This window comes from Patella vulgata, chromosome 4 (assembly GCF_932274485.2).
Source record: "Patella vulgata chromosome 4, xgPatVulg1.2, whole genome shotgun sequence".
Lineage (NCBI taxonomy): Eukaryota > Metazoa > Mollusca > Gastropoda > Patellidae > Patella > Patella vulgata.
In genome coordinates, this window is record NC_065882.2 from 49242352 (window position 1) to 49268681 (window position 26330).

A 26330-nucleotide genomic window follows, 5' to 3' on the forward strand; every position below is an offset into this window, starting at 1 on the left:
TTAATCATCAATGAGCATTGAGCAGCAGATCGGATTCTAATCCAGTAAGTATCCCAGGCTAGCGATAACATCGAGAGTTCATTATGGTCTGGATATGTTAACTAATGTCTAATTAATAATTTAGATAACATTTCAGGCCTAAAGAAAGACCTGTAATTTGCAGATTAAACTCTTGCATAATGTGATATAGGGGGTTAACAATTTTAATGATTCGCCAAGACCAGCATAGACAGGTTTTTGAAAGTCGTCATCCTGGGCATCCTTAATGTCAATATTATTCATATGGACGCGGTCGGTCGTGGGTGTAAAATCAAAAATAGGTTGCGATTATTTCATAGCTGAGCGGACGGTGGCTTGAAATTTGAATATTAGTTTCGTAGGCAAAATAATTATGCGGTTACGATTAAGGTTCAATTCGATCACTTTTCATGTTACTGCACCACAGTATTATTCTGAAATCCATACAACTAAATACATAGCTGTTTTAACTTGAACCAAAATGCATTTAGTCCCATTTGTAAATCCGGCAAATAGATTTATTTTCCAACTGACAACCACGTTGTTTTGGGGAAAACATGGTCGTTACTAATCAGCAATTTGAGGTCAAGGGATTTCATGTTGAATAATATATTTTAAAAGTCCTTTAACATCAGAAATGTATGTATAAATAAAAGACCGCAAGATTCCAGACTAATAGACATAAGTACTTTCAAACCATTCACAATAAAAAAAGGAGTTTTCCCAAAGGGCATACGATTGAAATCGGGCAATTCTCACGTTCCCGCTATTTTTCATTGATTTCAAACTGCCATCCCTTTTGCTCTTATACTTGTCAATTAACGATTTAAGAAGAACTATCTGAGAAACTGTTTGGGGTTGGCAGAGAACTTCTGTATTTATACATTATTACGATAACATGTGTTGATGTGTTGAAGTCTCTAGATTCGGTAATTGGTCTTTGGATTTGCATTTTTAGAAAAATGAAAAACTCTTTACTCTGGTGGCTAACAAGTTGATTGAATTATTAAAAGTCACTAAAAGCCAAGCTTATTTAGAAGTGAAACTAGTAGATGCTATAATATCTGAAGTTTTAATCAAATCTATGGGAAGGTAAGCATTTAGATAGTTGATATTACATGAAGAAATTGTATTGATTTGATTTATTTTACTGGATATTTTAATAATAGAAAGAAACCACAACTACCAATGTAACTGGTTATTTATACATATGGCGTTAGGGTTCTTCAACAAGTGTTACCACCTTCAATTATTATTTCTCGCAAAATCCTTATCAGCTTTTCCCCCGTATTGCACAATGTAATTTATTATAGCAATACATTCAGCCGTATCGTATAAATCTTGTCATGCAGAGCTTTATTTTGACCTAAATGAAAGAGAGAGAGAGAGAGAGAGAGAGAGAGAGAGAGAGAGAGAGAGAGAGAGAGAGAGAGAAATGGGGTTTAACGTCCACTCGACACAAACTAGGTCATTTCGGGACTAACATATGGTTTAATTTTATTTCAATAATTCGCTTGCGCGTAGGGGTCTTTAGCAGTGGGAGGAAACTGGAGGACCTGGAGAAAACCCACGAGGTTGGATAGGCGACCCTACTCCTTGTCACATACGACCGGGGAGACCTAAATGAAAGAGGTTTAGTTCCTTTACGCGCTGATATCTTGTTATTACAGCTCAAAAGAACATGTTGCTATAGCTATAGAAATAATGTCTATGTTGCTGAAATACCCAATAGAACAGTGTATAAATGCAGCTTTAGAATTTATTAGAGAAAAGGAAAAGATACTAAAATGGAAGGTTTGTTTTATTGATATATTATTTCCTTTCTTTCTCACTTTACCCATATTTAACAGTAAAGACCTGGACCGAATTAAAACCATAAGGGACCCAGGGCTCTGGAGATGATGGTACCCTTATTAATTCAAAGTAAAAGCGATATTGAAACATAAACTGTGACACAATGTGTACTACAATTAAAATACCCCGTTTTTTAATTTTCAACTGCTTGCAGATTAATGAAAGGAATATTATTTATTACAATACAAGTTTCCACAGAGCTTGCCATGTAGATTGCAGACATTGTGCTACTTGCAAGTACACCGTCAATATAATCAAGAATATTCGAAATTTTAGAACATTATTAGTGATATGCATGCATATGAACCATTTGTTCAAACCATTTTTTTTAAAACATTTACTTATGGCCCAAGCTTTCCTTGAAACTATCAGTTCAGTCAACATACCAGATAACAGTGAAGTTGTCAGCCAGTATGTGTTTAGAGCATTATTAGTGATACTCAGTCACGCAAATTTCTTGATGCATGCATATGAACCATTCCTTCAAACCATTTTTTTTTTAAACAGGAACATTTACCGATGGCCCAAGCTATCTTTAAAACTATCAGTTTAGTCAACATACCAGATGATGATAGTGAAGTTGTCAGCCAGTATGTGTCTTTTATGGAATATTTTCTAGCCCAGCTAAAGTAAGTATTGATATTTATAAAAATGATGTTTCCAAGTTGTTTCCCAGTTTGGAACATAAAATTATTTTAAGAGCAACAAATTAATACTTATTAGTCTATAATGGAATCCGTTTCCATACTCGGGAAAGTTATAAGGGTTTTCTGGAATTTGCTAGTCTAATTTTTCATGTTTGTTTTCAATTTTTTTTTTAAAAAGTTTGAATGTCTATACTACAGGAAATCTAAAGTTCTAGCTGACTTAAATGATGCTCTGATTAATTTTGCCATGGGTGTTCTGGTACAAAGAAATGAAAAGCTGTTCGAACTGGGCAGTGAAGCTTCAAGCTGGGGAACTTTTGATGTGAAGGTAAAACGTTTTTACATTTTTAGAAATGCCATTTAGTATATATATCCTTTTTAGATATATAGAAATAGCAAGGGAAGATTACTGAATATCTTACTCTAAATCTGATGGTTTCCTATGGTAGGTTAGTAACAATGTTTGATTATGGTTATTTATAAGGAGAATACACCATCCAACTTTTAAATGATATATTGTATGCCATTTGTCAGTGTTGAATATTATATTATACAGTTTCACTTTTAAAAACATTCTATGGAGATCGTTGTTTATATGTTCACAGAAAAACAAGAGTTTACTATTCGAGGTATTACAGAATCTTGCAAAATTATTTCAAGATGAAGAGTTCCCATGGAACACCAATTATAGTGACCAAGTAGCAAATAATTTTGTTTCAAGTTGTATGACCGCCCTTGAGTAAGCATAATTGTTTTCATCTTTAATGTAGTGTTTTTTTTCTTTATAGTTTTCAGATTTAATCGGTTTGAGATACGCATTAAGTTGTTCGTCTTAAGTCATAACAGTTACGTTTCCTTCTGTTTCTCTTACATCTGTTGTTATAAAGATTACTCTGACGTAATTAAGATTTGTGGATATCCGGAATACCATTACGTATTATGTCATAACTCATCCTAACCGCTGCAGTTCATCCACACTTTTAAAGGGATGTTTTATAATTAACTTTGTTTTATTTTTGGGGGTATTATTTGTAAGCCGGGATTAACATTCCAGAATATTTTCTTGGAATCCGGCAAACCTGTTCTTTTTCTTGCGGTGACACCAAGTTATTCAATACATTAGATGGAAATGAATCATGGACAAATTTGAAATATAGATCCATCTAATCTAGATTGCCATGTACAAAAATGGCGAGATGCTCAGATGATAGGAATAGTAAGACACTATCTTAATAATAGACCATTCTTGCTGATTAATAACTAATGCTCTGAGATATCACATTTTTTTCTACAGGAAGAATGGTAAAACTTTAACCAGCAATGAACGTGGTATTTTAATAGAGCTAGTATTAAGTATAATTGATAAAGATTTTATAGATGAAGATACGGGAGAAGTTGGCTCTGTCTACTTTTGCACTTTCTGTAGTGTATATCAGATAATTGAATTGGTAAATCTACTTTTATGGTTTTCCTATGTTTGGGATATTATATCCCTTGCTTGTAACACGACCGTTCGTTACGCTGTCTACAAAACAGCACTAAAAATAATAAGTTGCAATGTGCTGCGTCACTGGCGCTAATTCTTTGCTTCACGTTGGGTTTGGAAATGGCCTTCAACTTTTTGACTTTGGCACTGACTTCAATAGGATTTCAATATAACTAAAAAAACACCGTTCCTCTAAATTTTTATATCAAACATGATACATAGGTTCAAGCATAACTCTAATGAACTCATAACTAAAATGTCTTTCGGTGTCCCTCTCCTCCGCTCTAGCCAGAGCAGCTAACGTCTGAAACACTACATACTGTTCCTCTAAACACCTATCACAGGCACTTGAAGGTGAAGGGATTAAACTAAAACTTTTCATTACTGTTTGACTAGTATGAGGTATTAATACATAAACTCTGTCAAAATACACAATATTCTTTTGTATTAATGTTATTGTACAAATTTATGTAAATTAACATCATGATAATTTTACATGTACTCCATTTACAGATATGTGATTTTACCTTGGATGTATAATAGCTAGAGGTAAAGATACATTACAGACTGTGAAATAACATGCAATGTTAAAATACAGTTAAAACGATGGCAATATTTCTGCCGTTAATATAAATACTCACCCTGCACGTTTCAAGTCAGTAGCTTGAAGCGTATATATGGTATTAGTGTCAGTGGCTTGTGGCACGAAGTAACAGTATATTGTCGCATACATAATATATTATGTCAACGCTTGGGCGACATAATATATTGTGTTGACGCTCCAAGCGTGTTAGCATATTAGACCTGTAGACTCAGTGGAATGTACGCGTCATCAGAGCCATAGAAAGTGTCCCTGTAAATAAAAGAGGGCATCCTTATCAGAAAAAGGGCACCTGTGATGTCAGAATTTCAAAAAAGGGCACTTTTCTTTCGGATTAGGGTTAGGGTTAGGGTTAGGGTTAGGACACAGAAAAGAGAGAAAAAACAGAAAAGAAAAAAACAAGCATTCATTGGTTATCAAAGCGCCAATTAAATCTATCGTTGCAAGTTCATGCCTAGTCACCTCCATCCTAGTTCCAAGCGTTGACATAATATATTATATCGCCCAAGCGTTGACATAATATATTATGTATGCGACAATATACTGTTACTTCGTGCCACAGGCCACTGACACTAATACCATATATACGCTTCAAGCTACTGACTTGAAACGTATCGCCTGAAATACTGTTGTTTATATTGATTACATAATACAAAGAAGAATTTGTTGCCCATATAGATAAAACAAATATACTACAGCTTTTCTAACTAGAAATATTTATGACCACTGTAATCATTTACTACATTGTACATGTAGTATTTAATACAAACATATACTTTGTCTAACATTACAGTCCCTTAGGCCAATAATTCTTGCATAATATTAACCTTATGCTGGCGTATCACTTATGTTAAATGACAACTCGTTTTATTATTTACTACATTACACAACATCTTCAGGAAATGTCATTCGTAAACACGGCTTAACTACCAACTGTACACCGACCGGTTCGTTCATTCGTTCCTAGAGCTTTACGTACACTTCCACCAAGGGTGATTTCGTAGACATGAACAGCGACCGGACGACAGTCAAATTTATATAGCCTTTGAACCTTCTTCTGAACCATCTGAAATATTCAGACTTGAAGCCAGTGTTTATCAGACATTCGTAATTGGATGGACGCAAATGTCACAAATGACAAAACAGAAATAATGAAAGTCGCCAGCTGTCGGCAACTACTAAAATCAAAACTATCAAATTGGCAATATCTCTATTAAACAAAGAAATAGTACTAGAGAGCTTGGCGTTTTAGGGTTGTTTTTTGTCCACCGCCTTTCGAAGAAAGCAGGGGACTATTAAAATGGGTTCGTCCGTCTGTCTGTCTGCCTGTCCGTCCGTCCGTCTGTCTGTCAGCCTGTCTGACTGTCTGTCCGTCACACTTTTTGGGACACAATAACTCTCTTTCTAATTGAGCTAGAGAATGTTCAAACTTTGTGTAGGTGTTTATTAGGCAAATGCCTTGATGGAGTTCGAAGATGAGCATTTTCTGCTTAGGGTAAGCGGAGCGATAAGCAGTTTGATTGGCCGAGACTTTGGAACACAATAACCCTCCTAATTGAGCTAGAATGTTCACACTTGGCATAGGTGTTTATTAGGTGAATGCCTTGATGGAGTTTGGAGTTAAAAGGTGAGAATTTTCTGCTTAGGGTAAGCAGAGATAAGCAATCTGGTTGGTTGTTGCTTTGGGGCCAATAACTCCGAGTGTAGATTCATTATATCATTACCTTGACTAAGTTTGATGAGAATTTTCTGCTAAGGCTAAGGATCGATAAGCAATTTGATTGATCAAGACTTTGGAACATAACTCTGCTTTTAATTGAGGTAGAATGTTTAAACTTGATGTTGATGTTCATTAGGTGAATGTCTAATTGACTGAGTTCAATGATTAACATTTCGAGCTAAAGCTAAACAGAGCTAAGCAATTTCATTGGTCGATCCTTTGGGACAAAATAACTTTGATTCTATCTGATACAGAGTGATGTAACTTAGTGTATAGGTGATAATCAGTTTGATTGCTTGATACTTTTGAAAAATATAAATGTGTGATTAATTAATATGTGTCATCTATTTATTTTGGGATTTATGTAGCACCATGGGCCTTCTGTTAGACGCAGAGAGCGGGGGAACCAACTCCGGTCGCAACATCCTGCGTACGACCCATGCATCTTTTCTTACTACATTTATTATCTTAGTAGCCCTGTGATCGTCTAGAATTTGTCTCTAGCTGTCTTTGCTTCTGTCTCACGTTGTGTATGTTCTTCTTACTGTTTTCTTAAGACGTTTGTCTTCTCAGTAGTTATAACAATGCAACAGTTCATTTTTACATTTTATATATCATAGCTGCTTAATGGTACAATGCATAAAAGAATAAAGTCATTCTCAAACACTAGCCAGGCAGACTTGGCGAGTCTGCTGATATAGAAACTGTTACATCTTTCCCCTTCTGGAATCAAGCTGTTGTCTGACAATCGCCCACCAATATGATAGTTTTGTAGCTTTGGGCTTTGGACCTTCAATTGGTCAAATATGATGTAAATAATTACAGAGATTGGTCAAACTAAACCAAATGATGCAATAGGTAAATTTCCAGTCACATGTTTTATTTTTGACACAATCTATCCTTGAACTTAGACCCTCTTTCCTGTTATTTCCACACTATTTCATAAACAATTAATTTGCATTTTAAATAAACTCATACCATAGCTAATATACTGACAATAGAGAATAATTTGTAAAGATGAAAATATTGTTTAAACCATCTTATATCTCTATTCCTTGTCTATAAATTTAAAAACAATGTCGCAATGACGATATTACTACATTTCGGCGGGGGACATCAGCCTCACTGTTGGCTTGTTGACTATAGCCTTGATATGAATAAACAAATCTCGGTCAAGTGTAAAAGTATTAATTATCATAATTATTTATTATATTGGAAAAATTGGACAGTTTTTTTGATAGTGACGCGCCTAAAATGCTGGTACATATTATGGTTATTACTTATTACATCAGGGACCGACTACTGTCATTCACATTGGTACAAACAAAATAAAAATAAGCAACTTCAAGAAATCAGTTTTCAAATACATTTCCGCTCTGTATGACGATTCTTCACCTCAGCACACTAACAATCAGGCAACCTCTTAATTTAGCCTTTTTCAAAATTACTCCGGTTATAGATCCGTCGCAGTCAATTTTATGGAATTCGATATCAAATGAAATCAAATGAATGCGCAAATTCTACTAACAATTTCAGGCTGCCCGACGGGACTCTCATGTCCCATCATATAGTGAATACAATGTTGCAATGTATATAGTATGTGTATTATGGTCAGTATTTCATTATAAGTCAGTTTTAGGTAGGTCTAGTGCATTCTTAGTGCAAAGAAATTTGTAGAGTGCAGACATTTCATTGTCAAACACAAAATCACGGTGATGTTTTTGTAAAAAAAATCTTTGTGCATGTTTAAAGGCACAGAGAAAGTTCAAAGCAAGTAAAATGATTATGATTTTTTTTCATGAAACTTTATCCAAATCAAAACCCTTTCATAAAGTTTATATAAAAAATGGGTAATATTTGCAATTACTGCCATATTTTTTTTTTCGGTGGGACGTATCAGTCCCGTCAGGCAGATTGTACACCTATATGGGTCCTGGGACTCTGAAACTCTGAAGTACCAATGCGTTTTTTCCAAATTTATGTGACTTTTTTCTTTGCGAATTGGTTGATATTTCTGAATTTATCATTTATATAGATGATACAGAGATTTTCAATTACAGCTTGTCTGTGAAATGATATATGTTTTCAGAAAGTCGTGGTCGATGTAAGGTTTGTTCTAAGAAAAACATCGAATCTCGTCCTCAAAGTAAATGTGTTGCATGTAATGTATTCTTGTGCTGTAATAAATCAAAAAAATTGTTTTAACTATACATTTGTATTTCAAGTTAAAATTTCAAGTTATTAGTAGAAGACTCCCACGATTCAACCATGTTGGTAGTATGAATATGGACAGCCTTTTCATTTGTTTTTCAGCTTGATGCGGGTAAAGAAATAGATCGGGTGGAACCTTTTATCCCCCATCTATTTAATCTATTAGATCATGATAATGAGGATGTTGTTACTACTGCTTCTAACTGTATCCGTATTATCACCTCCAAGTCCGCCAAAGTACTTGCTCCAGTATTAGATAAACTAATACTCCTACTCTTGAAAGCTGAAAGTTTCGATTTAATGTGTAAGTATCAGATTATCAAGCCGTCATTTATCAGCATTAAAATGTTGTTTAACTTCAAATAGCCATTTTTACAAGTAATTTAATGGTGCAATTCTTTTTCGTATTTCGTGCGGTATTTTGTGATTTTATACAGCACACGCTTCCCGGGGAAAAAACGTTTTGCAAAATTAAGTCCTGGGAGTTATCCACCTTTGACAATATGTTTGCGTACATGAGATGGAAAGAACGCAAGTTTGGAATAACTTCATAATTACCATTTTACTAAATATTTGATGATGCTATTTATTTTGTATTTGGTCCAGTATTTAATGCTGAAATAGACAATTAATTCTATCGGACTCAACGGAACTTTCGCCACCGAATACGCTTATTGTTCTTCATTTCTGGTTTAATTATTAGTTTGTGGTTTAATGATTATATTTAACCATCTAATAAACTTCCATCAGTTGACGTTTATTGTGGCTGTGTTCAACGCTTGTTGTTGCCATTATTTATAAGTTACTTGTTTACAAGTCCATGCATTACGGAAGTTGAGTTTAATTATAAATTACTTATAAGTCTGTGTATGACTGAAGTTACATAAATTATAATATCACATTGTTATATGGGTTGATTTGACATGTCAAATCTATTGTCAATATCTAAGGTACAATTCTGAAGGATCTATTAAATGTTAACTCTAAAGCCTATTTTTCTATCATAGCTGCCGTTAATGATATTTATGAATATAACCAAGAACCAGTGAAGAAACGTTTCCAGGATCTGTTTAAATTAAGTGTTTCTGGTGACGAATCTGTTACTAGTATATTTTATATGTTTCTATCTAAAGTCGCCAAAAATCAACCAGAGGTAATTTTACTTTATAAACGAAAATATTATACGATGGCAAAATAAAGTGTTTGGAACTACGTTAGTGTGCATTTGTCCTTCTGCTATCCACTGAGAAGTAGCCACAGACAAACCATATTTTTTTAGATAACATAGCCTAATGACGGTTATCTTGTACCATCCATAATACTTTTATATCATTTCTACAGCTAACTTTTTCTCCATTTGAAATACAGGCTATTATATTAAGGTACTCGAGAAAGTTTACGCTTCACGAAATTGTAACCAGTCTCTACGAATATGCTGTATGCTTTGGACCTATGCATAGTCTGTACAAATTGTGGGCAAACGGAACCTGTCCAGCGGAAGTAGCTCCACACATCACCTGGGTTTTTTGGGTTTTTTTTTTTTAGTAAACTGTAATTGTAAAACAAACAAAATATCTAACGCCTACAGTCGCATTTCTAACAAATTTTTAGAATTCTTGAAAAATAGATAAAATATTATATTCAGGGCGGAGGTTCTAGCAAGGACAGTGTCTGGGCGTTCGGATGGGACGAAAAACCAAGGCACCGAGTACATATTGGAAGTTGGGATTTGTAATAAGTGTCCTCATAACACATTGTATGGCGTATGTCCGTCTTCATTAGCCCAGTTGGTGCAATGACCAATGGGGTTTAACGTCCTACTTTCTACACCGACGTAATACAAATTTGCTTAAGACCAAATAATATAGATTTATCTTGAACAGGTTTACATCATCTGGAAGGAACAAAGTTAAGCTGGATGATCGAGTCTAAAATATAAAATATATGTAAATTTTTACCTTTCAGTTGTTCACCGATAGTAATATAAAAACATTAATACAGTACAGTTCGGAGAAGAGTCCCAATGAAGCATGTATAGTATCTACTCTAGACGAAATTGCCAAACGCCTCCCCGAAAAATTAGTAAAGTATACAGACGCTATTATTAAATTAGATGGGGTTGTCCAGTATAGTACATATTATGTATATAATATATTAAAGTGGATTGCAATTAAAAATGAGGTAATTGATTTTATTTTTAATTGACAGTTCCGAACTTTAGAAAGAAGTATATACAAAATCTGAATCTGAATAATGATCAATAATTTCCAGTGTAATATCCCAAGTAATTCAATAGAAATGCATGCTTTGTGGATCATGTTGCTTTTATATAACAATAATAGCCTGTTGATATTTTGTTTTGATATATTCAGAAAAATGCAGAGCTAATTATGAAACACCTTGCTAAAAGACTAGAAGGACCCGAGGACGCATTGGTTACCTATGCCGCTCTTGATGCGGTGAAACATATAGGCGGTAAACATAAAGCTATCGTAGAGAAATATCGTGGTACTATAGAACGTCTGAAGGCGAGCTCGGTGAATCAAACAACGAAAGACCTATGTACAGGTGTTATTGACATGTTAGAAGGTAGAAGGTAAGTAAGACCTATGTACAAGTGTTACTGACATGTTAGAAGGTAGAAAGTAGGAGGTAAGAAAGTCTTTTGTACAGGTGTTATTGGCATGTTAGAAGGAAGAGGGTAAACTCGATACAGACTAGGTCATTTCGGGACTAACGCATATGGTTTAATTTTATTTAAAATTTAGTCGGGAGAAGGGTAATAAAGACCTGTTCACGGGCGGGTGTTATTGACATGACGTAAGAAAGAGGTGATGGTCTCATGTTTTAAGCTTGGTGTGTAGCCATGGTTTAGGACTTAAAGGATCATCATCACGGTCACAAAGAAAATAAATTAAATGTAACTCTGAATAATATCTCGTTCAAAATAACCTTCGATTTACCTTATTATCAAAAATTCATGCGCTGGCCTTTCTAGTATGGGGTATTTTTCTCTCGCATTCGCCTGAAAAGCACTGAAAAATATGTTTTTTGCAGATTTGTCGCAGTTGTTTTTGATATACTATTCAAAAAAAGTAGGGGATATTTGATTTTGGGGGCATAATACAAAAATATGCAAATGACTACGAAAAAAGTCACTATAGAACCTAACAGAAGAAACATTTCCAGTTACATGTGACGCCCAAACGCACCAATAGCTACCGCATGGAATGCAGGTGATGCTTGGGATCATCATGGGGGTCCAACCCAAGATTTGCACGACTCTGACTTTGAATGTTACAGTAATTGTGGCATTGAATTCCAGGGTGGAAACATCAGTTTAATTGTTTTAGTGACCAGAAAACAAATTTTGATATGCGTCGGCTTACCCAAAATGAAAGGTTACGTGCCCTTGGCATGCTACAGATCGGCACAACACAGGCGGTTGTGGCGCGGACGATGAATGTTTCTCAGTCTGTCATAAGCAGGCTATGGTCCAGATACCGTGATACACAATCTGTACAGGACAGACCACGCTCAGGTCGACCAAGGGCGACAACTCAAGCCCAGGATCGATTTATCCGTACCTTGGCCTTGAGAAATCGTGTCATCACAGCAAATCAGATCAGCGCTCGTCTTCAAACAGACACTGGTGTGAGAGTGAGTGGCCAGACGATTCGGAATCGACTGCATAGGGGTCACCTTCGCGCCCGACGTCCTCGCGTGATCCCTTGTTTGAGAGATCATCACATTCAGGCAAGACGTCGTTGGTGTAGGGATCGTCAACACTGGGATAATCGACGCTGGAGCAATGTGATGTTTTCAGATGAGTCAAGGTTCACTGTTGATTTTTTGGACAGACGTAGGAGGGTGTGGCGTCGTCGAAACGAGCGCTTCCAAGACATGATCGATTTGGGGGTGGTTCTGTTATGGTGTGGGGAGGCATCACTGTTGCTGGAAGAACGGCTTTACATGTTGTTGCAGGGCGTGTTACAGGCCAGTACTACCGGGACAACATCTTGGCAGTCCATGTTGTGCCGTTCGCACGACGTCATGGCCGCCGTTTCATCTTCCAGGATGACAACGCAAGATGTCACAGGGCCAGGATCGTTACAGGTTACCTCCAACAACAGAACATCACCACATTACCTTGGCCAGCACTGAGTCCCGACCTCTCCCCCATCGAGCATGTCTGGGACATGCTTGGACAGAGGTTACGTCAACGTCAACAACGTCCTGCCAATGTCCAAGAACTTGCTGCTGCGTTGCAACAGGAATGGGACAATCTGGACCAAAATGACCTTAGACGTCTCATTAGGAGTATGCCACGTCGGATCAATGCTTGTTTGGTAAACAGAGGAGGATTTACCCGTTACTGACTTGGTTGTGATGCTGTGGTAACTTTGCTGTTTGACCCCGGGTATCATTTTACCCTTATAATGGTCAGTCTGTGCCTTACTTAGTCTAACGATCATTTGGAATAAATCGATGAATGTGAACTTCATTTCATTTTGTCATTTGTTTCTTCGTCAGTTTCATTAGGTGACTTTAATAACACTTAAAAATCAAATATCCCCTACTTTTTTTGAATAGTATATAATCAAATCTGAATATCTCCAATTAATATAGCTGCATAATAAAAGCATGTATACCAACCATGATAAGCTAAAGGGTGCTTGTTGCTAGTTAATGACCAACATCCGAAACTGATTATAGTAATATATCCACCTAATATTTGAAAATTGTGTCGTTAATTTTTCTAAATTCTCCGTAATTGTTGTTGTGCATGATCTATACTGACCTACTCTGTATGTTAATTGACGGTTCGGTTCTGTTAATTTTTCTAAATTCTCCGTATTTGTTGTTGTGCATGATCTATACTGACCTACTCTGTATGGCATGTTAATTGACGGTTCGGTTCTGTTTAAACCCATAGCAACATCAACCAATGAAATGTATGTCGATGTTTTCAGTTTGGAGGTTTTAGCCGACGATATTGGGCAAACACAAGGCGATGTAATCAATCTCGATGGTAGAGTAACAACTAATGAGAATGATATCAACTTTGTAAAGGAAGATGTCGGCAGAAATAAAGAGGATATAAAGAACGTTAAGATAAGAGTTAATGAGCAAGGCCAACAAATAGATGAAATGGGCAGAGTTGTTGATCAAACTGTTATTAAAGTAGAAGAAATAGATAGTAAGGTTAGTACAGAGATCATTTCTAGGTTGGTATAATATAACTGGATAGGTCACTAAAATGGTTATTCTGAAATAGTTACAACAGTTTATTGCATCACATTTTATGAGCAAGAGAAAACTGTCGATTTATAAATAAATAGATAATCTGATATGAGCGTATTTGCTACAGTTCTAGGACGAGAAAATGAGTCAAAACGGAATGAGACAGTAGTCTCGGTCACTTGATTTGATATTTGTTTATTTGGTGCAATGTCTATTTTCGGTCTTGTCCGCAGGTTTATCTTGTAGATTTTTGTTTTACGTGTAGTGCGGTCCTCCTGCACTTACTACTTGTCTTCAAAAAGTACGTAGGGTCTGGGACCGTTGTCAATATTTGACGAAGTTTGCCCATGCGTAACCGGAAGTTTTGTTTTTAATGTGGTTGATTATCCAGTATCATCTTTGCATTAATGTAAACAAACATGAATCGTGACGACGAATTAGGATTAATTTAAAAAACATAGATATGGCCCATGAAGAGAGAAATTTTACAATAATAAAATAAGAGTGTTGGATATTGAACTGGCATGCAAATCAAATGGATTTTTTGAAATGCCATTCTTGAATTAATTTCATGGGCGTCAACATCTTGTTTTAGGACTAGTTACCTCCCTTAGACTTTGTTTATGATAATGTAAAAGACCGGATAATCTAGCCAATGACCTATTTTTCTCAAATGTTGACAACACATCTAGACCAATGACGTCTAACCCTTGCTACAGTTCTAGAACAAGGAAATGTGTCAAACCGGAATGGGACAGGGGGTCAAAGAAACTTTCCAAACAGTTGAGAATGAGACAAACCTTATCCCTGTTATTAGGGACGAACTTAAACTAAGACACAGAATTAAAGTCCATTTAATATAACACTTTATTATATTTTGTTTTTCTTAAGACCTTAAGTCATGCTCCATACTGGTCAAGAGATGTTTCTAAACTGCTAAATCCAAAAACAGAACATGACTGGAGACTTCTATCAAGTCGCCTGGGTTATAGTAATGATGATATTAGATCCTGGTCACAACAATCTGATCCATGCATGGCTATGTTAAATGAATGGTATGCTACACGTAAAACAAGTGAAGCTAACTATGGTGTACTCAATATATTACAAGAAATGGACAGAATGGATGCCGCCGTTATTGTAGAAAATGCCATGAAAGCTGCAGGTAATTATGGGTTACTTCAAAGCATTATGATAGAGTCTTAAGGGTTACTAAATAGTCTGCAGGACCTAAACAAGCATTATATAAGAGATGAATTTGCCTACTGCAGGTCTTTGTTTTGGCCTTAAATGTTATTTATAAATTATTACATTAGACATTTTTATTAACATGGATGCCTCTGATTTTAAATGTATTAGAACGGTTCAGCCATTTAATGATTTAATTTAAAAATGGAGAAACCAGGCTAAGACTCGAATGACCAGTACGGTAGTTACGATCAATGCACACATCTTGTCAAAACTACAACCATTGATAACTTTGCTCAAAATAAACTAATTTGAATGAAATTTTCAATATTCATTTTGCATTATCTATTTTTTTAAGTATTATAGCGAGGGCGTCCAGCTCTTTATGTAAATCTTACATAATGCTCCTTTAATTGCAATGCTCCAGGATACAGAAATAGGATCCTTATTATTCAGTTATGCGTGTAACGGATTTCATTATAATAAAATTACCAACAACAAATCGGTCTTGACAACCAAAGCTAAGGCACCGTCTCTGATTCAGTTGTCACGTATATCATGTTAAGACTTATTGTGTTTTCTCAGCAGTAGTCTTAAAATCAATGTCTGGTTCATAATAACACAACTTTCTATTTCTTGGTTTATCGCATGAAACGTTTCAGTACTCTTATAGCTTTATCAAGCAATGATCAGAGAAGGGGTACAACCATAGATATAGTAAATACATGAGTAAAATAAACTGTACAATCAAAACAACAAAATTAATTTCATTCATATTAACAATGCGCCAATTGGTATTTGTCGCTAAAATATCAAATTTCTCACGACTTAATCCACGCTAATAGTATGTCCTCATATTGATTATTTAACATTTAATTAAGAAAACAAAATCCAAATACCAACGCTAGATAATGTCCCGACTTGGATTCAATCGGATTTAAAACATGCCTATTATTAAATTTTCGTGGACAACATGGCGACGGGCTTATGCATAGCGGGAAGCATAGATCGATGGAATTTCAATTCTCCATATCTTTGTGGAACCATTATTGGACTGATATTCCTATCAGAGATTCATCTTCCATATAATATTGTAGTTTGCAAGTGATTCCTATTATTAAAAAGGTTTGGTACAGAATACATACATTATAGTTGACCAAACAATATGGGATTGACACTGAAATAATCAATCCTTTCAGCATTGAAACGCCTTTGCTTCTATTGGAATTTCGAACTGCGGGTTTCAAACAGAACACAAAGTGGTTTTAGTGAACTTTACCATTTTTAATAAATGACAAGTTGTTAATTTTCATCATCACAGAGCAAGTTGTGGAAGATGAGGACTTCGACTATCCAACACCACCTCCCATTTTCCTTAGTTACCAATGGGGTCATCAGGAAGAGGTTAAATTATTAAGGAAGCATTTAGAAATGGCTGGTTATGATTGTTGGATGGATATAGGACAGATGGGTGGAGGTGATAAGTTGTTTGAAAAGATAGATCGAGGTATCAGAGCAGCCAAAATCATCATCAGCTGTACCACTGACAAATACGCTAAATCTCCAAACTGTAACAGAGAGGTAACATCTGTTTAGTTTGAAATCATTCTCATGACTTAGATAATTACGAGAACCCTCCTGTGTAGATCAACATATACCAATAGCGTACGTAGTAGGCAAGTTTTAGATGCCACAAATACAAGGACAGATTTCGGAGGGGTGGTGAGGGAGTCAGCTGATCGAGGGTTTACTTATTTAATGAAATGGGGTTCTGTATTGACTTTGGAGTGTTTGATTGAAATTTGGTACACCGTTTTACATAGTAAATGACAGACCGCTTCAGTTAAAATTCACTTGTACAGAATTTATTCCATTATTTAAAATATATATTTAAAGAAATGTATTTGCAGTATCATCATGCATTGTAAAATTTGTAGGAGTCTGAATGGGTCATGTTTCCTCCGGGGCTTATCTCTGATTGCTTGTTATATTTTCAGGTGAATTTAGCAGTAAATTTAAAGAAACCTATTATACCACTATTACTGGAACAGTGTCCCTGGCCTCCAATGGGTTCTATGGGGCCATTATTTAGCGAATATCTGTACATTCAGTTTTTCCAGTCCGGACCCACCGAACACACCGCGGACGATCGTTATTGGCCTGTGCCAAAATTTCAGGAATTATTGATGCAACTTAGTATGAATGGAATAGTGCCTGACGAAAATAAGGTCAATAAAAGTAAGTATTATGTTAAAGTTATTTAATAAGACTATGTTTACAGTTATAGGGACATTCGGTCAGCTATAATACCTATATAATATTCCTTGGAAGCTAATTACAAAATCATTTTTAGCGACCTGAAAACTTGTTTTGAATCGAAATATATATTTAGTAAATTTAGACCTCTACCTAAAGTGATTAATAAGTTTGCAATAAATAATGTGTATTAGGATATTTGACAAGTATTATGGGTGTAAAAATGAAGACTGTGCAGGAACATGGCTCCAACAAAAGATTTCTAGCTGATGATTACTACTTCGAGCCTCGAATGACCAGTGAATTGGCCTACATGTGGATCTTTAATATAGTATCAAATAATTTATATTTGTAGTGTATAAAAACTGGTGGATGCCGTTGGTAGAAGAAATTAAAATAGATAAAAAGAAGACGGCAAACGGTGGTCAAAAGACAGCGAATTCCTCTAATGAAAATAAACAGGTTAAAGATACATTAGTTAAGAGTTTTATAATGAGTTTGGCCATTCTTGTTATAATAATTCAACAATAGATGATAAAAAAAGAAAATGTTAAAGATTTCAGTCAAATTACTTTGTTCAGAACGGAATTGTCACTGTTAGAAGTTTGGACTAGAAATAGGCATCAATTGTGCCTTCACCGTCTATGAGAATTGGCGATCGTTTGATTGACAAACGATAACTCCACCCACATATTCTCGATTATCAAATAACATGCTCAATGGCTAAGGTAGCCTCGCTTGGCAGGCTTTTCATCACCAGTTTCCGGTTGTGACATCAGCGAGTAACGGTAAACGTTAGCTTTGTCCGTCATTTATTGATTTAATTTTAAATTAAATGGACGAGGCTGTTTAAATCCAAACTGTATCCAAGCCATCCTTGGGTCTACAGAGTTGATTTTAAGCTTGTCGTGTAAATAAGGGTCTAATAAATAATTTCTATAACATCTGAAGCCTAAATAAAGACTTGCAATAATCAGATTTAGCTCTTGCATAATGTATGTTTAATAAAGTAAAAAGTACTATATCAGTGCTGCCATACGGCAGCAAAATCATGTTTATCCAGAGAAATTCATCAAAAATGTGGAATCTGAAATTATAGTTGCGAGCACAATACTACTGTGAACTGTTTGGTGAACTGACATAACGTTATTGCTAATTGATATCCAATGGGCTACTAAATTTGTATATGAAATAAATTATTGCGCCAGATGCGAAGGCGCTTCTAAAATATTTTTCTCTTTTTTCAGGATGGGAAGTCCCCCGATGTTTTTATTTCTTACCAGTGGGGAAAACAGAAGAATATTATGTTACTGTATAAAAGACTAACAGAATTAGGTTATGACTGCTGGATGGACATACATCAGATGGGTGGTGGTGACTCGCTTTATGATAAAATAGATCGTGGAGTCCGGGGGTGCAAAGTAGTCCTGTCTTGTTTGACAGAAAAGTACACCCTATCGGCCAATTGTCGAAGAGAAGTTAGTTTAGCAGACGCCTTAAAACGACCAATCATTCCCCTTCTTTTGGAAAGTATTCCTTGGCCACCAAAGGGGCCAATGAGTATGGCTTTTACAGAACTGCTTTACATCGATTTTCATTCGGATCCAAAAGTTCAGGAGCAATGGTCTGGGCCTAAATTTGCCGAAATGAGAGCTAAAATTCGCGAAATTCTTCCAGGCGAGGATGAACATAATTTTAATCAAGATAATCCCGAGCACTCTAAATCAAAAGCACAAGTTAATCAAAATAAGGGAAGTTTTGTTAAATCATCGAAACCTGGAACCAAAAGCAGAGATGCTAAACCAGCTATTAAATCTCAGGAAGAACACGCAAAAGCTGCTGAAAATAGCCAACAACTGACACCGTCACTAACTAATGAATCAAAACCAAAGACATCCGAGACGAAATCGCTAGATAAGTCAAACCCACCTTCTCCGAAACAGTCAATGAGTCCTGCTCCTGCGAAATCAAAATCTTGCCAGATCCTCTAGTATAAATATAACGCAATTTTATGATTAGTACAATGTCCATGAAACGTTATCAGTACACATATCTTTGGAGACCCTTTGTTGACAAGATATACCAGTTCACACTGATCCGCAGTGAATATTTGCTTGGCCGCGACAATCACTGATAAGGATGACATTGATGCGGCTTAATGAGCTAGAAATAATAACTTTTTTCCTGCGACAAATTAAATTCTAAAACATTTTTTGTATATATTGGAAAAATAAATAAAGGCGTTTGACGTATTTGTAGTTAAAAATTATTTCCGATTTAGTGTAAATGGGTATTAAAATGACTAAAATGCAGCATTCTCTCCGAAGCAGTTATGTCTTATGTAAACAATGCACGCGCCATTCAGCCAATGATTCACACCGCGTGCTGTGACAGCGCGTGTTAAGGCAGTCATCTATGACAGAGATATTATACGAGACTCGTAATTCTCTGTGTAACAGATTGATACCAGTTTTGTAGAGACTGCGTGCTTCGTGTTCATCACCCAATAATACATTCTACAGTAGATATCGCTTGTGTGATAAATTTCATAATCAACTGCGATATCACCGTAGGAGATATCGCTTTACATGAATTTGATTGGTCAATCTAAAAGGAACTACTTTTTTTGTTTTTAAAGAACAGTTCATTTTTTTAAAATTAAAAGTAACTTTTTTCTTATTAAAAAGGAAATATTTTTATTTAATTGGCCTTGATGGAAACACTGTGTCAATATAAAGAACTTTGCAATGGTTGAATTGCTGTCAAAAAATGATGTATCATTACACCGTAATGTAATCAGGTTCAGTAAAAGTGAAATCTATAGCAAAGAATTATATTTATTTATCTGTGCATGTAAGAAGGGGTTGGGTGATAAATAAAATCTCCTACTCGTCTTTTTGATATCAAAAAATATCAACACTCGTCGATAAAGTAAAATGGATTAACGGCCAGTGTAATATTTCTGGTGAAAATGGGGATGATATTAAAGACGTTTGTCTCCTCAAAATTTGTTTCCATTCACCTAGAGCACACTCTGGAATTTTTATTTTTTCTAAAGAATGTGGTTCTTCACATTTAATTTTCATGTTTATATCCAACAGATCAACCGGCTAATCTCAATATTGAACTCAGTCGAGGTATTACCTGATGAACACCTACACCAAGTAGAGTTCAAAAATAAAAACGAAGTTTAAAAGAATCAACTTCATTAACAAAAATTAAACAATCAAAAACTAAACAGATAAATCAAATTCAAACGAAACAAAGAAAATGAAAAGAGCAGTTCGTTACCATACTACATTAACAAAATAAAGGAAATCAACTTGTGAAAATTTTTTCAAAAAATAAGAGCAAAGTAACACTAATGTTAATAATTATCAAAAGGAACCAAGATCTTAATGATAAAAACATATATTTAAAGTTTCATCCAAATTGGATAAAAACTGTGGTCTCTAGAGGGTCCACAACCTTGATATACCATATCTATCTATTTCTTAATTAATTACAGGTATGTAAATTATTGTACCGGTAACCTAAATTTTATGAATATTGTTGTGATGTTATGACGATGTGCAATGCATATTGATATTGTGTTTACCTGTTTAAGATGAGTCAATAAAAATCTTTTCTTAAATATTTAGCACCCATGCCATTTAATTGGACGTACGGTATCCGAGACTTTGTTTAATATTATCATAGCAATCCAATAGTACATGTACCTATGCCTATTTAAAGATACATTCCTGTGTACAAACTGGGTGATTTATGGTATTATAATAGGACTAAACACATATTCAAACTAATTAATTTGTCATAATTTTGCTTCAAATCCTTCTCAAAACATTGTAATTTAGGCTAAATAAATCTTGTCAAAACATTCAAACATACGGTAGGCCTATACTGAAATGAAATAAAATGGGGTTTAACGTCCTACTGCTCCGAACTGGGCTAATGAAAACGGGCATTCCATATAGTGTGCTATGAGGGAAATTTTGCCCTGACAGCGGCACTATACGGCCGACTCCTATACATAGGCCTATCGAATTCCAACTCTCAAGGGATCTTTTACGTGCACGCCAATGTGTACACGAGACGTCAGCTTTTCATCCCATATGAACGACTAGACAGCTGTTCTTGTCACGCCCCCCGTCCTGCATCACTGACAAGAGGGAACAAATATAATATATAAAGTAATTTGAGTTTGAGATTTTCAACACATCTATCTTTAATAAATTATTTCAAGAACCAACAGCTCTTCGTTTAAATGGAATCTTACAATTTATAATATGTAAAAAATCTTATTCTTGTTTCTATTTCTATGCATGATTATATTTTTTTTTTTTTTTTTTTTACCGAAAGTCGGCATGTTTACAAATTTGAGTTTTAATTTTAACTTTATAGCCATGAAAGTTCCAGATTTAAAGAAAAAAAAAAAAAAATATTGCTAGCATTTCCGATTTAATTACGATAAATCTACAACTTTACGAATCGTGCGTTGAATTATATAGACTAGTCTAATTTCCAATTTTTTTGCCAACGTGCCAGCCATGCCAATGCATGGCTGCCATGTGAGTTTTTGTGGCTGTTGTGGCTTGAAAATCAATGATTTATTGATTCATTTTCAAACAAAACCGGCTAAAAAATTTGAATTTGTTTTCAAAACATGATACGACATAAAAGAAAATCAAACTCACCACCATAAGAGCTGAATTTTCGTTTGAAATCAAGAAATGAACAGGGAATTGAGAGAACTTGACAGCAGACGGTTCTGAATAAGTAATCGGATAATTTCCCAGATTATGTTTTTACATTTAAAAAGAGAATGTAGGTTGTAGGTACAGCAATGGGTCCAGTACAAATTAAACTAGCTAAGGCTGTTTTATTCAGCAAAGGGGGCCTTTCGGGAATCGGCTTAAAATTATTAGAACTATAATAAGCAGCAAAAGAAACGTCGGGTTGGTATGTTACTCTGAATAGACGCATTGCATAAAATTTTTTTATTGTACATTTGTGGCCACATCTCCAACTTTACCTGAGCAATAAGGCTCCTTCCCAAACACAGAATTGAGCCCAGGAAATGTTCTCAGAAACGCAACCTGACTTCTGAGATGGTAATGTGTTCTCCATGATTTTCATGTAACTCATGCAGCACGTGCTGTTTACCTGGACCAGCCCTATAAAATGCACCCTCATAGGCCTACCTATTTGAATCATTCACACTACAAGGTCAGCAGCATGCCACGACTCACGACAGCTCAGAGGAACCTGGCGCTTGGAAGACACGACGCTGGCCACACTGCCCAAGTCGTTGCCAATTACTTCCAGGTCAATGTTCGGACCATCTACAGGCTTCAGCAGAGAGAACATCCATTGCCTTAAACCTTACCGTGGACCGTACCTCACCGCTCGTCATCGACGTGAACGTTACAGTTTGCCCAACAACACCAGAACTGGCGACACAGGCAATGGGGAACTGTTCTGTTCACAGATGAGAGTCGGTATTGCGTATCAACTGCCGATGGTAGAACCATAATATGGCGTCGACGTGGCCAGCGTTATTCTGACCAATGTGTCATGGAACGAGACCCATGGGGAGGTCCAAGCATAATGGTTTGGGGTGGAATTGGCCTGAACCAGAGAGTGGGTCATGTGGTGTTCCAAAATCTTGGTCCAGGGAGAGGAGGCGGCATCACAACAGTGCGCTACATCGATCAAGCTCTCAGACCCCATACCACATTTTGCACGTCATCGAAACAACGTTTTCCAGCATGACAACACCCGTGCCCACACCGCCAGAGTTACTCGGGACTTTCTACAGCAGGACGGTGTCACCGTTATGCACTAGCCAGCCCTTGGTCTGGACTTAAACCCGATTGAACATCTTTGGGATGAAATTCAGAGGAGACTTAATAACGTCGTACCAAAATCAAACACAGCCGATGGATTGCGCCAGGCTTTTCTGAGAGTTTGGTTCCAGGTGCCAATGGCGTTCATCATTCGTCTGGTCCACTCCGTGTACAGACGCTGCGCTGCTGTTACTGACATTCGCAGTGGACACACCAGATACTGATGTATAGACTGTGTACAGACTCTAAACCTTCTCGTAATGTCTTGGAATTGTGATGAATTAATCACTAATGTGTCAACATACTGTTCACAAAAAAATGCTTTGATCCATTAATTAGTAAGTCGTTTTCTAGAATGATTTAAGTGCCTCTCTGTTTTTGAAATCGTATTGACCGTTTTTTTTTTTTTTTTTTTTTTTTTTTAGTATATTTCATTGTTGAAATTGAACGGACCTCAACTGGGTGTGACCAAGTGACCAGTACCCCACTTCTTAAAATGGTCTGAAAGAGAGAGATGGTGCAGTCAGCGCTTCTTGTACACGACTATACTTTTAATCTCTATCACATCGGCGTAGGAGCCCGATGAATTGGGTTGGGGGGGGGGGGGACAAACAGAAATGTCCGAAAATAAATGCCCGTTTAGAGGCCGGCTGCCAACAATCGCATCGAAGGCGTCAAGCGCATCACCAGGGACTTTGGTGTCCTCACACATAAAATTTTGAAAATTGGACGGCAGCAAACGCGTTTTACGGCCTGTGATAGTACAGCTTCTAAAGAATGGTGGTCCAGCCGAAATCGCACTTTATGGCCAATCAGAATATCAGGCATACTGTAATCAATCAATTACATGTAGACTGCATTCACCGAAAAGTGTCAAAAGAAAACAAAAACATATAGGCTAACTGGACCCATGTCTCGGACAGTCATCCAGAATCCGAAAACTGGAGCCGACGCGATTTATTTCGTGACAGTCTTGGTGGGTCGGAATAATTCGGACAGCGTCGACAGTCACAGGGGGGGGGGGGGGGGGGGGGGGGCAACTAAACGAAAACTATTAATGCTCTAAACATATTTACCCTTTTTTTTCTGGTTAGACTATTCTCTTTTATTTTAAAATTTGCAATTGAGCTTACTTGTTTTTGTTTTTGATTTTACTTTTTTCGGGAGGGGGTGGGTGGGTGTGTGCGTGTGTGTGTGCGGGGGGGGGGGGGGGGGGTACGTTGCCGAAGACAGAAATAAAGGGGGATGTATAGGACTTCTGTTATGTGTATGGAGTTTATATGCCGTCCTGCTACTATATATATTCCGTATAGTCCGGTCGCCAAACCCAATATTTCGAGTGAACCTGTAAATTATATACAAAGTTTTTTTTATGATTGATTTTAGTAGCCTATGGTGTCCTTTTTCAGAATCTGCCGGGTGAACCTTGGTCACTCTTGAGCGTTTTGAGAAATTCAAGATGGCGCTCAAATAGTATTTATTCTAGGATGATAATTTTGTATTATGTTGTGGAGTGATTAGATGATATTAAAACCAAACATGCCAGACAATATGGCCCTTTCACTAGTTAGCGGCGGTTGGGGGCAATTATTTCACCGAACCAAACTATATCAGGAGATAAACTATATATTTCTGGACATAAGAGCGCATGAGTGATAGGATAACACCACATACATCCCTATCAGGGCATTCAGGGCCACATGGGTCGGTCCTGAAAAGGGAGACACAAGCTGATTGTTGAAAATTTAAAAAAACAAATTCTACCCGCAAAACAGGAACATAACTTCCACAAAACTAGATAATATCCAGTTTAATACTTTAGTCGTGTTTCTGGCTGCAACCTGTGACAGCACAAGCGCAAAATATTGTATATTCCGGACCAAGTTTACCGGGTGTGATGTTTTCAATTTAGTGTCCTTCTCCCAGCAATACAGTTCCGGATCAAGTTCCGACGGATTCCGATCTTCCAGTGAAGGCCACTCAATAGCTTAGCGATGTCGTATTTTTATGTTCACTGCAAATGCAGCATTCGTTGGAGCTAGACTACATGGTTTAGGTGGGGATGTCGATACATTTCCAGTTTTAGATGCCTGATACATTCCAGCGTGTTTTAAGTCATCGATTTGCAAGTGCTCGGTCCAAAATCACCAATCCAGGAAAGAACAACCGCTGACATTGGTCAAACTACGGAGAAACACATGTCAATTATCATTTAAATCCTGACAGCACATTCTCATACTGGATGTGACACGGGTACATGCGGCTACGTCGTGTGGAAATCAACAGTTTTGAAAGTGGTTAGAGCTTGATTGTATTCTCTCACACCCCACTCGTCGGAGTAATAGACACTCCAATAGAATCATTGCTCACACAGTTACACAGGCCACTGTATTTATGTCAGCTTTTTTTATGAACAGGGTTCTAAAAATCTATGTCTGAAACAAGCTGGAGGGTGTGGACATCTTAAACTGGAAATGTATAGTCATTATTCTCCACCCAAACCATGTAATCTTGCTCAACGAATGATACATTTGCAGAGAACGTAAAAAGAGCTCATCACCAAGCTATTGTGTGGCGTTCACTGGAAGATTGGAATACATCGGAACTTGATCTGAAACAGTATTGCTGGGAGGAAGATACCAAATTAAAAACATTACAACCGGTAAACTTGCTCCGGAGTCTGCCATGTGGCTCATCAGATGTGGATGCAGTAGTGACAGCTCATGTAGTACGTGTGCTTGTAGCTGCACTAGGGATGTCTTAGAATATACAATATTTTGCGCTTGTGCTGTCACAGGTTGCAGTCAGAAACACGACTAAAGTATTAAACTGGATATTACCTAGTTTTGTGGAAGTTATGTTCCTGTTTTGCGGTTAGAAATATTTTTTTTTAAATGTTCAACAATCAGCTTGTGTCTCCATTTTCAGGACCGACCCATGTGGCCCCGGAGCCTCTGATAGGGCTGTATTTGGTGTTATCCTATCACTCATACGCTCCTATGTCCAGAAATATATAGTATGTCTCTAGATTTAGTTTGGTTCGGTGAAATAATCGCCCCCAACCGCCGATAACGAGTTAAAGGGTCATATTGTTTGGCATGTTTTATTTTAATATCATCTAATCACCCCACAACATAATAAATGATTCCAGTGTATTCCTTGACCCCAGAAACATACGGTTAGACACCAACATTATCACCCTAGACTAAATACTATGGGAGTTATAGGGGATAAATTGAAATGGCGGCCATCTTGGACG

The 26330-nt window shown here is 36.6% G+C and overlaps 1 protein-coding gene across 2 annotated transcripts in view; it reads left to right on the forward strand.

The window, feature by feature from the left end:
* The window catches only part of LOC126819665 (uncharacterized), a 28007-nt gene extending 8530 nt beyond the window's left edge, over window positions 1-19477 (forward strand). The window contains exons 8-23 of one of the 2 annotated variants that reach the window (XM_050547826.2): window positions 977-1110; window positions 1689-1812; window positions 2380-2501; window positions 2718-2847; window positions 3125-3258; window positions 3814-3967; window positions 8640-8841; window positions 9545-9690; window positions 10503-10718; window positions 10910-11133; window positions 13511-13742; window positions 14673-14946; window positions 16291-16550; window positions 16967-17207; window positions 17581-17687; window positions 18473-19477. In XM_050547826.2, the coding sequence (XP_050403783.1) occupies window positions 977-1110; window positions 1689-1812; window positions 2380-2501; window positions 2718-2847; window positions 3125-3258; window positions 3814-3967; window positions 8640-8841; window positions 9545-9690; window positions 10503-10718; window positions 10910-11133; window positions 13511-13742; window positions 14673-14946; window positions 16291-16550; window positions 16967-17207; window positions 17581-17687; window positions 18473-19216 (3444 nt within the window). In that variant the 3' untranslated portion in view covers window positions 19217-19477. Of the gene's footprint in view, window positions 1-976; window positions 1111-1688; window positions 1813-2379; window positions 2502-2717; window positions 2848-3124; window positions 3259-3813; window positions 3968-7874; window positions 8842-9544; window positions 9691-10502; window positions 10719-10909; window positions 11134-13510; window positions 13743-14672; window positions 14947-16290; window positions 16551-16966; window positions 17208-17580; window positions 17688-18472 lie in introns of those variants that run through there. The other variant, XM_050547827.2, reaches the window with a different exon arrangement.
* The last annotated feature ends 6853 nt before the right edge of the window (window positions 19478-26330 follow it).